The sequence below is a fragment of the Monomorium pharaonis genome, chromosome 1 (assembly GCF_013373865.1).
Source record: "Monomorium pharaonis isolate MP-MQ-018 chromosome 1, ASM1337386v2, whole genome shotgun sequence".
NCBI classification, from domain to species: Eukaryota; Metazoa; Arthropoda; class Insecta; order Hymenoptera; family Formicidae; genus Monomorium; species Monomorium pharaonis.
This window is the reverse complement of record NC_050467.1, coordinates 32,990,235-33,005,303: the sequence shown is the minus strand read 5'-3', so window position 1 is coordinate 33,005,303 and position 15,069 is coordinate 32,990,235. Positions and strand designations below refer to the sequence as shown.

Genomic DNA, 15,069 nt, shown 5'->3' with positions numbered 1-15,069 from the left:
AAAATGGTTGGAATAACAATCCATCTGCAAAGCAATTTAAATACTCTTTTAGAAAAATATTGTATCTAGCAAACATATCTGTTCCTCTAACTGCAAATTGTATTCCTAAAGATGATACCATTTTACTTACATTATGTAACACATCTACAAATGATGTGCAAGTAGAAATAAATAAAACTATTGTGAAACAAGATGAAAATTATTTAAGTGAACACTCATTGAACACTATTTTTATGGATCATAATTATTTCATGAATAATAATAATCAATTAAATATTCAACTAAGTGAATATGCTGAAGAAATTATTGCTTACATGTCCGGTTATGTTGCTAAAATTGTTACAAACAAAATTAATTGTTCAATTTGCAAATCACTATTGTTAAATGTATCAGAGAAAGAATCTGATACATATTGTAATAGTAAACTTTTACAACGGAAAAAGCAAGGTCAATTATTTGAGGCATCAATTGACGTAATTACAGTTTGCAAGATTGCATATAGTGTTTTGAAATGTAATAGAAGCAAATTGCTTACAACCAAAAACATTGTGCAATATTTAATATGTCAAACTTTAAGTGAAATTCCTCCAACCATATTTGATGATAATAATCATATTTTTGATCAAACACCCCTTTTTGATCATCGGAATCAAATAATAAAATTAATTTTAAAAACTTTTTTTACTTCACATATTAAACCATGAAGCTAAATCAGTTATCGATGTACAAAGGATTAGAATGAAATATAATAAAATGACATTATTCCAAAACCAATAATAATTTATTAATACAAGACGGTATACATTTAAGCTATTTATTTCTTTTATATAAAGTTTAAAAGTAAAATTATTTTGTTTAGTTTGTGTTTATATATGTTTATATACGTTTAGAAATTTTTATGTTATCACTTGTTATCAACTTATGTTATTTTCAAAGTAAAATTATTTTGTTTATTTTGACATGTATATATATATATATATATATATATATTTGGAAACGTTCTGGATATGTTTTTAATGTTCATTTAATGTAATGTAATTTAATGTAATAAAGTTTATTATTCACTTTTTATTTGCATTTTACTGCTTTACAATATTTCCTACAATTAAAAAATAACTATTTTTAATTTTATCACTTTATAAATAATTTTGTTATAAAATATATAAGAAATAAAGATACTATATATTATAAACATAAACAAATGTAGAAACTTAACCTAAAGGCCGATTATACACACCATAATTCGTCATGTTAAGCGATGGGTGCCGCCACGGTGCGGAGGCAAGCGGTAACTAAAAATAGGTCCAAGATATGCTGTTTGAATGCTTCGTAAGACAGAGAAAATGACTTTTTTGATAAATTTAACCGATTTATTAAACTACGCAGGTGAGGGCAGTCGCAAATATATTGAAGGGGAAAATGTTGTGAATGCACATCACTTGATGTACAGTGGCATCACAGGTGTTGATAAAGAAAAAACAACTTTAATATTTTTATGTCTAAAGTCAAGCGATTTATATAGTAATCCACATGAAATTAATGTATCAATTATAAAAAATATGGATGAAAAAATTATTAAATGTTCATGTTCGTACAAAGCCGGGTCTGGACAATGCAAGCATTGCATAGGAGCTCTTATATATTTAATTAGGTAAAAGTTATATATAAATATATTAAAAGTATCATTATATGTACTTTAAATTAATTAATTTTGATATAACAAATATTTTTTACTTAATTAACAGGACAGAAAAGTGTGATATAGAAAGATCTACATGCACTGATATTAAACAGAAATGGGGCAAATTAAAAAACACTGTCAGAACAATGTATGAAGCGGTACCAATTAAAAATTTTTGTCATGGATTACAAAAAGAATCTAATTACAAGGTACCCAAAATTAGTCAATGTATGTCAGATGAACTTGTGCAATGTATATTAAAAAGTAATTAATTAGTTTATTGTATAAATAATGAATATACATTCTTCACGTACACAAACAAGTATTTTTGCAGATAACAAAACAGTATGCTATATAAATTAAAAGAAGGCTACAATAATAATGAGAAAAGATCTGCACTTAATACCGCTTCAAAGAAAAGTATATTTATTACCACAGAAGAATGCAAAAGTATCTTTAGTCAGACAATTTGTTCACCAATAGAAAATGATTCACTTTTATATAATGTGATTACAAATGGATTGATTAAACCGTTTAAATTTAGTGATTTGGATAAAAACTTACAACATTTTTATAATCAAAATGTTAAGGTAACGATAGAAGATGCTGTTCAATTGAGTAGCAGTACACAAAATCAGAAAGGTAATATTTGGCTTTACGAGAGAAAAAAAAGAATCACACCTAGCTGTGCCTATCAGTGACTTATTTAAAAAATAAGAAAGCAGAATGGGATGTGAAAATTGATAAACATTTAAATAATAAATTTCAAGGTAGTACTAGTACGAATCATGGTTTGAAAAATGAAAATAACGCTAGGCTGTGCTATAAAAAAATTACAAAACATCACATAACTTTATCAGGTTTATTAGTTCATCCTAACATCCCATGGCTAGGCTACAGCCCTGATGGATTAATTTTATCAGAAAAAAAAATTATTGAAATTAAGTGTCCTGTAGAAGGGATGAAAAAAGATATTAATGATGTTCTATTAGCTTTACCATATATTATTAACACAAATGGACAACTTTTACTAAAAAAAAATCACTCTTACTATTGTCAAGTGCAATTAGGTATGTTTGTAACTAATGTAAGACTATATGATTTTGTTATTTACTCTTCGTACAATGACACTTGTGTAATAATAAGTGTACCTTATGACAACAACTCAATTTCTGATTTTGTATCTAAACTGCAATGTGTTTATTTTAAGTATATACTAAAGCATACAATAAAATTAAAACCAAATATAGATTGTAAAAATATGAAAAATATTAAGTCACAAAAAGTTCTACAAGATTTAACAAATAAGTAGTATTTTAAAATTTTTATGTTACAGTTAAAAATTTACAAATTATGTTTTGTTATACTTTAAAATTTATATGTATAAAAGTTAATAAGTTAAGTTTATATATTAATTTACTATATTAGTATATAAGATTTTATGGTTTTAAGGTTTTAAGATTTTATTAGTAGGTTTTATATAAGGTTTTTTTATTTATACCCATTATACATAATTGCAATATATACTTATTTTATACAATCATATACATAAATAATAGAATAATATACATAATTTTAAAATTTTAAAATTTATCTTCAGCAAGTAATGGATTTTTTAAGTTAACAAGTGCAGCAACAACAGTACAAATGTTATCAATGTATGGAATTAGTGTCCATGATATTTTATGTTTAACAATTTTAAACATTTTAAAACGTTGAATTGTCCTCTCAACGTGAACTCTGGCACATGCAATATCTTTGTCAATAAAGCTTCTTGAGCATTAAATTGTTTCTTTTTTTCTAATTTTGGGGGCATTATCAATTGAATGTGATTCTGCATACATTCTGATTCGATGTGAAAACCTTTATCTACCATTATAGCATCTCTGGTAGGTTCCAGTTTATTGATGATGCCAGATTGATTAAATATAGCCTTATCAGATGCTCGACCACCATTTGCTTCACTTAAAAATGACAATAATCCACAAGGTGCTATACCTATTAATAATTTTATTGTTTCACATCCTTTGTAATGCGAATACAATTTAAGCCGGCAATTCAAACAGCGAGGTTTTTCAACTGGTATTTCAGTGCAGTCAAGAACAACATATGTACTTTTAAATTTTTCAAAACAAATTGGCATACTTTTGTGAATTTCTTCAATAGATGGCCAATGTATTGCAGATTTTAATATTTGTGCAAGTAATTGAACCATATAAACAAAATTATTTGTACAGCTTTGCCTTGTTAAATTAAAAAGTGCTGCAAGACATCTAAAAGACATATTCAGTCGTAGCTTACAAAGACGTAATACTATTCTGTCTTGTACACAATTTCCAAATTTATATTGATTTTTTCCTTTAACTTGTGTAACGGCTTTTATCAAACTTTGTAATAATTGAAATGAAACTCCAGTAAATGCAATAAGATCTTCATCGTTTCTTAATAAATTTATAAATCTTATTTTATTTTTACTATAAACTTCTTTATTCACTTTATTTGTTATATCTTCTACAATATCTAAGTTTTCTTTCAATTCTTGCAATACATCATTATCAATAATATTCGGTACATCATCACTATCATTTTCAACTTCAATATTAGGACATTGGCAATTATTTTGTACACCATTATTATTTATACTAATACTTGAACATTCATCACAAAACTTTGCTGTTTCTTTTGCACAGATTTCTGCATCTATTTCTCTTATTGTTTGGTTATGCACCGACTGCTCTACTACAGCTTTCTCATTTTCTTGTACTTGTTGTTTTTCTTGTTCATTGTTAATACCTTTGTTTTTTACTTCGCTGACACGATTTAATGTGCATGTTTCACTGAAAATATTAAAACATTAAATACTGCTATATTCAGAATAATAATAAATCAAACTACTCACTTTTTTTTATCATATTGATTTTTCTTCATCATATTTGGAACAAACTTTTTTCGAGGCTCTGCAGATGGAATGCTGTTTTTTTTAATTTTTTATGATCTGTAAAAAGTATAAAATATTTTAATCAGTTTGAAAATTATGCTTCAGAACAAATGTTCTAAACATGTTGCTCAAAAATGTACAAATAAATATAAAATAATACAGATTAAAATAAAAAGTAAATATTTAGAAATAAATATTACAACCATATTATTATATTATTTAAATACTTACTTAAATAATCTGTGTTCTTGAAATGCACGCTGCATATTCTTGTCTTACTTGTAACTTTGGTTATGTTGCAAGACTCTATCCATTTCTTTCGAATATATAGATGTTTTGGTAAATTGTGAAATATCAATTTATTTTTGTTTGCGGATGTATTTGTACAATTTAATACGTAACATTTAAAAATTCTTTTTTCACTCATATTCACTTCTTGATTGTTTATTTACGAGTAACAAAAGTAAAATTATTTTAATAAATTTAAATGCTTATTTTTGGACCTGTTTTTAGTTAGAGCTTATCTTCGCACCGTGGCGGCACGCATCGCTTAACATGACGAATACACACGCACAATGGTTAGTGCAAATAGGGCGTGACCACGTGACAGGCGTGACTTATCACGCAGGCGCGTGTGAGAGAGAAGAAAGTACCTGTTATATTGTCTGTCCTTTTTTACGTGTGCCTATACCCCCACTCTCGAAATTTGGGACAATCCTCGGTCTAAATATACTATGTCTATGGTCGATATTATGCATGATTTTTTGGAAGGAGTCTGTAAAGATGAAATAATGCTAATTTTACGTCACATGATTTTAGAGAAAAAATATTTTAACTTACGAACTTTGAACAACAGAATTAAATTTTTTGATTTTGGAAATAACAGTACGCCGCCATTAATAACTTTACATGAATTGAAAACATTCAATTTAAAAATGTCTGCATCAGAATTAAAAACCTTCTTTCTTAATGCATCATTAATTTTTGGTGACTTAATTGCAGACAAAAACAATGATTATTGGAAAATGTATAAGTTGGTTCGACAAATTTTGAGTATATGTTTAAAGTCATTCACAACATCTGACACACCGGACACTTTAGCCAAATTAATAAAAAAACATCACGAACTTTATATAAAACTTTGCGGCGATTGTTTAAAACCAAAATATAACTTTATGGTGCACTATCCACAAATCATCCGAAAAATTGGACCACTTCGACAAGTTTGGGCAATGCGATTTGAAGCAAAGCATCGCATACTTAAAAAAAGTGCAAATGCTTCAAGTAGTCGCGTAAATATTTGTCATTCTTTGGCTGTAAAACACCAATTAATATTTGCCGATAATTTATTGGAAAATTCATTTTTCGTCGACACGATTACTTTTAAAATTTGTTTAAAACGTACATTAATGCCAACCGTTGAATTACCCCTTTTATTTATAAATGCAGAACAAGTTGCATATGTCACAGTAAATAGCATAACATATAAAAAAGGAGTCACTATTACTTTAGACCATAATCCTCATTGCATAACTTTTGGACGAATTGAAAAGATTCTTATGTGTCGAAAATTACAAATAAAAATACAGAAATCTGATTTCATTCTTGTAGTTCGAGTACACAAAACGGGTCATCTTGACGATTTTTTACAATCATATGCCATTAATGAGACTGATACTTTTAAGATTGTACCGCTTAATTATATTAAAAATTACGATTGTTTTACTTGCGTAAAAATGTCTAATGGGAATTTATGCGTACCATACTATTAAGATGTTATTAACGATATATAATATGATTTTGTTATAATTATATGTTTTGATTTTATGATATGTTTTGTAACATATTCATATATATAGTTTATATGAATAAATTTCGTAATACATTAGTATATAAAATAGTTTAAGTCTCTGTCTTGATTTTAATGTGCATATACATAACATTTCATGCACAGTTGCATTATACTTAAGAGGTCTTATCACTGTGAAGCTCTGAAAAATTGTCTTTCTTTTTAAAGTAAATTAAAATTTTTAATGTAACTTTTTAAGTAAATTAAAAATCAACGTAATTACTCTTATAGAAATGTATGCAGTTTTCCTAGACACCCATCCAGTTATTGTCTAGTATTACTGCATTCTCATAATTCTGACAATGCTGCTTAGGAAATGAACGAGAATTTGATAGATCTTATTCAGTAATTGAAGCAGTTTTTCTGGTATAAATATACGTTGACATCTGTTCAATTATTGTTTAGTATTAATAAACAAGCTTTTAGGTTAGCTTATCAATCAGTTGAATAATTCATTTACGATTCTGTTTTTATTCAATAAAAAGTTTCAAATTTTGTGCATTTTTTATGCGTAGTAACTGCAAGCAAAGCGTTACATTTTGATTGGGATCTTAAGCAATTTTACTTCTCAATTACTAGACAAGAGTAATATATATATGTCTAGTAACTGTTCAAAAAATGTATGAAATTTCTAGCAAAGTAATGTTTGGTTTATTTATTAATACATATCTTAAAAGAAAAAAAATTTTTGTTTAATGTTTTAATAGTTTTTTTGCCAGTATATATACCCTGAATTATGCCTCACGGAAAAGTAGTGGCGGACGTGATTGTAAGAAAACTATTCAACTGATCGGTCTGAAATTTATACACATTATTCAGCACGGTGGCTATCGCCGGAATCAGAAACACATTTTTTCATTAATAATTTCGTATTTTTTTATGTGCAAAATAATTTAAAAAATTGCTCAAATTTTGGTACTGAAACTTTGAATCATTTCAGTATTTTTCCATAAGGCACAATTTAGGGTATATATACTGATTTACATTATAAAAATTCACAAAAAATAATAATTTTTCAGGGTTTCACAGTGATAAGAGCCCTTAATGTATGTACAACATATTAAATTTCGAACATATGTATATATACATTAAATTTTATGTACATGTACATACATAAATATACCCAGCAAGCAAAATGCTAGCAGCTTGCCGGCATAATGCCAGCAAACTCGATCATGATATCGCAGCAAATTTCAATCTGCTGCTTCCTCATTAAGCTTAGTTTCTAACAGCACAGATTATTAACATAAAATATTGATAGAAATGCAACAAAGATTGAATATTATCTGCTACCATAACATGACAGCAAATTCGCAGTAAATATCGAACACAATCTGGCAAATTTAACTTTAAACGCAGAAAGACAGCAAAAACAAAGCATGAAATACTATCACGCTGCGATACCCGAAACGCGGCGAAGATACAGCACGATATGTCACATGAAATACTGACAGCAAAAATGCAGCAGAAATCGAGCAGAGCCTGCCGTCATGACATGACGGCAAAAACGCGGCAGGTATAGAACGCGATCTGCTTTATCGGTTGTTGACGGCAAAAACATAGCAGAAATCGAGCAGAGTTCGCTATCATGACATGTCGGCGAAAATCCGGCAGATATAGGACGCGATTTGCTTTATCAGCTATTGAGAGCAAAAATATAGCAGAAATCGAGCACAAATTGTCATCACAAGTAATCGCAAAAATGTGGCAAATATTAAACACGATATAACGTATTAATAATTAATAATTTTTAATCAGTAATAAAATAAGAAATAATTAATATATGCAACGTACATGTTTATTAATATTATTATTACATAATTATAATTTATTACATTATATAATTTTATAAATTTGACGTTCAATTTTTACATATACATTATAAATTATAATTAATATACATTACAAATTATATTTTATAATTTATATATACTTAAATTTAATTTCTGGATGAACCCGTTTTAGAGAACTGCGTTCGGAAATGTCACTTGTGTACCCTCGGTTATCATTTCATCTTTATTGTTCGTCGAATATTATAAAACAAGGATTAATTGATATGTAGGAGCACTCGAGTGATATTTCCGAACGCAGCCTTAATCTTAAGTCAGGAGGTCGATTATTGAATTCATTCGCAAGAGAAATGTATTCACAAATTCTGTTCTTACAGAAAAGTTGGAAATTTATTGGCTATCGTATAGTTTTTAACCAATAAACTTGCAACTTTTCTGTTAGAGCGAGTATTTGCGCATACGTTTCTCTTGTAAATGAATTCAAGAATTGAGCCCCTGTTCTTTTTCGCTGCACTGGTGCAACAAATTAGTGAGACAAATATATTTTTTCTCATTCTAACTTGTTGCACCAGTGCAGCAGTCCAGCGAAAAAGTAGAGGTCACAAGAATCAAGCCCCAGATCAAACTCACTGCGTGCACGTGTCGTACATGCAAAATAATATAAATATTAAGGCCGGTATTCATAGTCGATTCTTATATTTAAGATCATCTTAAGTACAGTCTTAAGATGCCATCAACCAATCACAGAGCCGTATTAGCATCTTAAGACATTACTTGAGATGATCTTAAAATAAGATTTGACTATGAATACCGGCCTAAGTGTTTGTGAGTGCCGTTGTAAAAGTGCTTTTTGTGGTTGGCGTGAAGCGGGAATTATAATTTAACTGTATAGAATTCCCAGTGATCCCATGTGGACGTGCGACGTTTGTGCAATTATAGGTTAGATTAGGCTGGATACAGCATCTGTAAGTAAAAAACGAAAATATTAAATATCTGGATAATTAATAAAGTAAGATTCAGAAAAAAGGACTAGGTAAAAACAAATTTTTACACAAAAACATGTGTAAATAAAATATATTGTTGTGAGCGTGGGCTTTGCGTTTTCGCGCTCATTGCGTACGGCAGCTGTAGTCAGCTGTGGAAAATCAATATTATCGATTGCCTTGGTCAGCTGTTACCGAGGCAATCGATAATATTGATTTTCTAAGACAGCTGACTACAGCTGCCGTACGCAATGAGCGCGAAAACGTGAAGCCCACGCTCACAACAATTTATATATATATTTGCAAGTCCTTCTGAATTTTATATTATTCTGAATTATCAAACTATTATTCGCATACAGTTATACTTTATATCCTAGGTAACAAAAGTAGAAGGTACAACACTATGCGAATAATAATTTGTTAATTCTTCATGCATAGTGAATTAAATGAAAACGCTATCTATTTTTTGCTAAATTTGTATTCTACAAAATTATTTAATTCTTGCATGATGAATTTATCAACAGCGTCTTCATTTAATTCACTAATATTACTGAATGTAATAAAAACCAATTTTAAACACAACTCACCATTCTTTTCTCTGTTCTATAAAAGACTAATACGGGATTTAGAACGATCCTGTTCTCTCCACGAGAAATTTTAAACGTTCTCTCCACGAGAAATAGTCCATGGACGGCACAAGCATCTCATATATACTTCTCCTTGAAGGATATGTGGGACCGTGTTATCTTCTTGAAAGATGTGTGAGACTGTACAATCCCAAGAAAGAGAGAAACAGCATCTGTAACTTAGAAAAAACAACGTAAGTAATATTTTGTTTAATATAAATTAAGTTGTGACAAGAAAATTTTTTAACACGTAACTTTTTATTCACCAATATGTTGTCACAAGTGTAATGCTAGTAACTCAATTTTAAAAAAATTATTTTTTTTTTTGGTGGGACGTAGGAGTAGCACGCTACCCACAAGTGGAACCCACGAACTTGCAGTATCTTTGCATAGCATTTCCATACATCCCCCATCCTCTTACGAGATTAGGGGTTCAGGACTACGCAGTTCCTCCTGGAAATCTTGAAATCTGCAATGGAGAGAAAAGCAAGGTAAGATAATCATTTCTTATTATACAAATATAATGACATGTAAAAAGATGCTATAAATTATTAAATTCTATTATACTTAACATTTCTGTCTCTTATAAAAGAAAAGCTATTAATTTAAATAATAGAATGCAACTATAAGATCTATTTGTATCACGTACAAAAATATTAATTTTAGTGTGTGTGTGTGTGTGTGTGTGTGTGTGTGTGTGTGTGTGTGTGTGTGTGTGTGTGTGTGTGCGTGCGTGCGTGTGTGTGAGTAATAAAATACATTTCTTTTTACAAACATTTAAAAATAACATTAATATCTTTCTTTGAATGAGACGTTAAGTATAATGAAATGTATTTGTAACGACCGTAATGCTGAAGTATCCGTGTTTACGGCCGCTACAAATGTTAACTTGCAGAGCATACTTTTTGTATCTTATTTAACAGGATGTTGGCGTCAAACTTGATCGGGATCGATAGGGTAGAATCATTAACAAAATTGTATATGTATTTCTTTTCGTTCTTGATATTAAGTCCAATTTATAGACAGTAATATATATGTATAGAAATATGTATACTTTAATTCTGGAGAAAAATTTTCAAATCTATAAAAGAAATACGAAATCGCATTATGAAAATTTTGTAACACGATTTCATATATATATTTTTCAAAGATTCTTTTCCAGAATTAAAGTATACATATTTCTATCACTCCATAAACTGAACTTTATATCAAAAACGAAGAAATATCAAAATTTTAAAAAAATCTTAAAAATCTTATGAAAATTACTACTTAATCTGACTGTCTCCAACATCCCCTTGATATTTTTTGTATATGATGATACCTTACCTAAATTAATTCTCCTCTTCAACATTTGAACCCATATTGGACTCCACATCTGAATGATCTTCATTTTCATTTTCGTTGCAGTCATTCCAGTAATCACGTGCTGTTCTGCCTTGTTCTCTATTCTGTCGCACTTGTTGGGTAGCCATCCTGTGCCTTTGTTTCGCTGACCGCAAAGCCTCTCTCGCATACGCTTGGAATTCTGCTCTAGTCGGTTTATTGAAATGTCGGCTGTTACAAACGGCTTCTGTAAGTGGAGAAAAAGATATATTACGAAAAATATCAAAAATGTGCATGCGTGTATAGAAATGTATATAATTATATATGTATATAAAAGCGTGTGAGCTTGTGTGTGTGTGTGTGTGTGTGTGTGTGTGTGTGTGTGTGTGTGTGTGCGCGTGTGCGTGTGCGTGCGCGCGTATGCGGGTATATGTACATTTAATATTTAACTAGCTATTTATTATTTTAAATTATTAATATATAAAATATTTATTAAATTAATATATATCACAATTTTTATATGTTAATATAAAAATTGTGATATTAATGTTTTACTGTAATATAAATATCTTTAGATAAGTAGAGATATATTAAAGAAAATATATATTTAAAGATGATAAGGTAAATCATAGAGTCATACCATAAACTGCCATTATTATGCGAGTCCTATACAAGGGTCGTGGTCCTTGTTTAGATCCGAACCAAGTATACGCCACCGTTAGACTATCCTTTATCACTTCTTTGAAGGATAGATTGATTGCTTCCTTTATTGTGAATCCTCCCACATATTCAAGATATTCCACCTATGTTGCAACATAATCGTTTATTACGCGATAATTACTTTTATGTTATTTATTATTATTGTTATTATTACTGTTTTTTACTGTTTTTATTATTACTGTTATTATTATTGTTTTGCAGTTATTATGTTTTACTGTTATTATTATTGTTATAATTATTATTGTTTTTTTTCCATTGACTTACAACTTGGTCGTATATATCCTCATTAACTGTTTCAAAAGTTTGCATCTCCATCTCTGTCGAAATCGGTATACATGCCGGTTTTTGTAATGGTCGTCGTCGGTTTTCCTTTATTTGTACACATTTTAAAATCCGTTCCACAGTATTATTTAATTTCCTGCGAACAAATTGTAAATAAGTTTACAATTAAATATGTGTATAACAAAATTCTCATGTATACATATATATAAAATTTACCTCAATTCCGTTTCTATGCGATCCAATCGTTCTTGAGTTTTGCTATCAAAATTATGTTTATATTAGTAATAATAAAATATATAAATATATAAATAATAATAAAATAAATGTGTATTTAAAAAGCTAATATTTTTAAATGATAGTATATGTTGTTAAGATTTTTGTAATTTTTATTATTTTATTTTAGTAATATTATTTGTATTAAATGTCTTTTATTTATATTTTATATACACATTTATTTACTTGTTATTTGTATTTGTTATTTACATATTGTTATATTGTTATATTTAATTGTTATATGTTATTAATTATATTATTATATTATGGCGCAGTCAATTAACTCTTAAAAAATTTGACCTACAACTAATGGTATATGAATCTTAAACTTACCGACTCTCCGTTTCATCTTCAATTTGTTCTTGTTGCGCTCTGTATCTTTCTGTAATCTGGCTTGATTCGCCTGCGTTTGAGTAAGGAACCTGAAACTTGTTGTATTGATTTAAAACATTATGTTCATTCGGCGGTATAAATGTTGAGCTAGCTAATGCCGTAGATCTATGTTGTGTGTAAGGAGTGACAGAATATGGTAATATGGCGTATGATTCCGTATTAGGTGATATTTGTACAGATGGGTACTGATTATCTACTTGATGTGCCTGAGTGGATGTTTGCGCTTGTGCTGTGTATGTATAAGAATTAAAATGTGTTTCAGAAGTATTTTGTATATTATTATTATTATTATTAATAAGCGAGGAATTTTCTTGTAAAATTCCTCCTAACTCCCTTATGTCTTCTTCCATAGTTGCATCAATATCTTTTTCTTGTCCGCCAGTTTTTCCCGTCTTCTTTCTACGCGGAGCTTCGTCGGATGAGGTAGTCTGGTATCTCGATGGTTTTACGATGGGTCGTTTGAGACGATTTTCATTTAATGTAGACATCTTTCTATATTTACATAAGTATATTTACATAATTATATAAACTATTTTTTTTTGAAAGGTTTATATGAATGTACGCAACAGACAGCTTATCTTTTTTACCATAAATAAAAAGTTTAAAGTTTTAGAGCTTACTTCTTTCCTTGTTACAAAACTTGTTGATTTATTGTTTTACCAAGCTTTTCAATTAAATTATATAAACATAATCGAGATAATTATATAAAAATTATATAAGGTAGAATGCATAAAGTAAAGATTATATATATTTGTCACCCTTTTTAAATAAAAAATATAACACTAGACGGTATCAAATTGGTTAGCAATTATTATTTATTTTGAGTATTAAAAATACTAACAGTGTTTTAAATGCTTAAAGTAAGTATTCATTACTAGCAAATACAGTACTGCCTATATAGCATATTTTTTATATATTATATTATTATTAAGGATATTTGTATATTATATTATATTATTATATTTATATATTATATATTATATTATTATTAAAGATATTTGTATATTATTATATTTTTATATTTATATATTATATATTATATTTTTATAAGGATTATACGTATTATACTTGTAGAATATAGCAAAGCATCTAATCTTTTCTACGCAATAATTTATTATACGCAGAAAGTAATTTGCAAGAGTGAAAAGGTTTAAACATTTTGAAAATAATAAAATTACAAAATTAAATATCTAATAGAATTAAAAAGTAAAAGATAATACACACAAATATTTTATTCACTACTTTATAATATACGCAATAATTACTTGCAATTACATAATAGGTGAATTTTAATCTTTATTATGTATAATAGCAGCTACAATATACTGAGAGGTTTGTGTATAATTTTCGTCATCACTACTCTCATTATTAAATGTATGATTCCAAAAAGGCATTCTATAACATTTTACACGTACTTCATTGATATGAATGGAACAAGTATGAGAAGTTAATTCAGAACATTTAAAGATGTCTAACGCAGAAGATGTAATACCAATATTATAAAAGTCGTGTACTTGTAAAAATTTTTTAACTAACAAATAATATGAATCGTTAACCATGAAAATATTGACAATAACACAAATGGATCCATCCTTTAAAAGACAACAATTATCACGTTTGTCTACGGTAAGTATCATTCCATGAAATTTAATTTTACGATACTGAGGTGGATTACAATTAAGATTGCGTGGAAGAGGGCCTGAACTGTGCTTTATAAATGCTCCTTCCAAAGTAGAATCAATATTGTCATTATCATTAACTTCATGCGCTTCCATTTCAGCCATTCTATTTGAAATTTGTTGCAGACAAAGACCAGGTTTTCTACACAATTTCCTAAACATTGTCATGTTGTTTTCGTATGGAAAAGCAGAAAATGAATCAAGAGGACCTAATTGTCGCACGTCATTAGTAAGATGAATGAGACCGTGCACATTATAAGAATTAAATGTTGGACCATAAATGTTTTCTGCTCTAATAACAAATTTTTGAAGAGCACAATCTGCAAAATTCAAATATGCTTCCGATGGCGACGTGGAAGCTAAAATTCTTATGGCTGCATGCAAAAGTAAAAAATGTGTGTACACTTCCTTTTTGAGAATGCCATATGTTACGACTGGACCTGTATATAATATAAATTGGCGAAATTCTGTCGCTTTATATTTTGCGCACATATCGAGTGATCTAGGTCGTCTAGCGAAATCGGATGGACAA

The 15,069-nt window shown here is 28.7% G+C and overlaps 2 protein-coding genes and 1 long non-coding RNA gene across 4 annotated transcripts; 1 reads left to right on the top strand and 2 right to left on the bottom strand.

Annotated features, from left to right (window-relative positions):
• Window positions 1-3,327: 3,327 nt before the first annotated feature.
• On the bottom strand, window positions 3,328-6,433 carry LOC118647889. The gene is made up of 2 exons (XM_036293812.1): window positions 4,581-6,433; window positions 3,328-4,518 (listed from the first exon to the last, which is right to left on the bottom strand). The coding sequence occupies exons 1-2, from the start codon at window positions 4,610-4,612 to the stop codon at window positions 3,348-3,350; spliced, it is 1,203 nt and encodes a 400-aa protein (XP_036149705.1). The 5' UTR covers window positions 4,613-6,433; the 3' UTR covers window positions 3,328-3,347.
• A 2,655-nt stretch (window positions 6,434-9,088) lies between these two features.
• Window positions 9,089-11,413, top strand: LOC118646321. Of its 2 annotated transcripts, none has more exons than XR_004963877.1 (4): window positions 9,089-9,223; window positions 9,854-10,061; window positions 10,207-10,358; window positions 11,275-11,413. It is a non-coding gene; the product is annotated as an uncharacterized LOC118646321 (long non-coding RNA). The 2 variants fall into 2 exon arrangements; XR_004963878.1 differs by lacking the exon at window positions 9,089-9,223 and adding an exon at window positions 9,483-9,634.
• LOC118646320 lies at window positions 10,184-14,772 on the bottom strand. Its single transcript, XM_036288943.1, has 6 exons — window positions 12,799-14,772; window positions 12,409-12,450; window positions 12,175-12,328; window positions 11,831-11,993; window positions 11,194-11,437; window positions 10,184-10,336 (listed from the first exon to the last, which is right to left on the bottom strand). Exons 1-5 carry the CDS (start codon window positions 13,344-13,346, stop codon window positions 11,199-11,201), a joined length of 1,146 nt encoding a protein of 381 aa, XP_036144836.1. The 5' UTR covers window positions 13,347-14,772; the 3' UTR covers window positions 10,184-10,336; window positions 11,194-11,198.
• Between the last annotated feature and the right edge of the window lie 297 nt (window positions 14,773-15,069).

Coding starts and splice junctions, on each gene's coding strand:
- LOC118647889 (XM_036293812.1), bottom strand. CDS start 4,612: ATGATGAAGAAAAATCAATATGATAAAAAAAA. Junction 4,519..4,580: donor AATCAATATGATAAAAAAAA/GTGAGTAGTTTG, acceptor TAATATTTTCAG/TGAAACATGCACATTAAATC.
- LOC118646320 (XM_036288943.1), bottom strand. CDS start 13,346: ATGTCTACATTAAATGAAAATCGTCTCAAACGACCCATCGTAAAACCA. Junction 11,994..12,174: donor AGGATATATACGACCAAGTT/GTAAGTCAATGG, acceptor GTTGCAACATAG/GTGGAATATCTTGAATATGT. Junction 11,438..11,830: donor CATAATAATGGCAGTTTATG/GTATGACTCTAT, acceptor CTCCACTTACAG/AAGCCGTTTGTAACAGCCGA.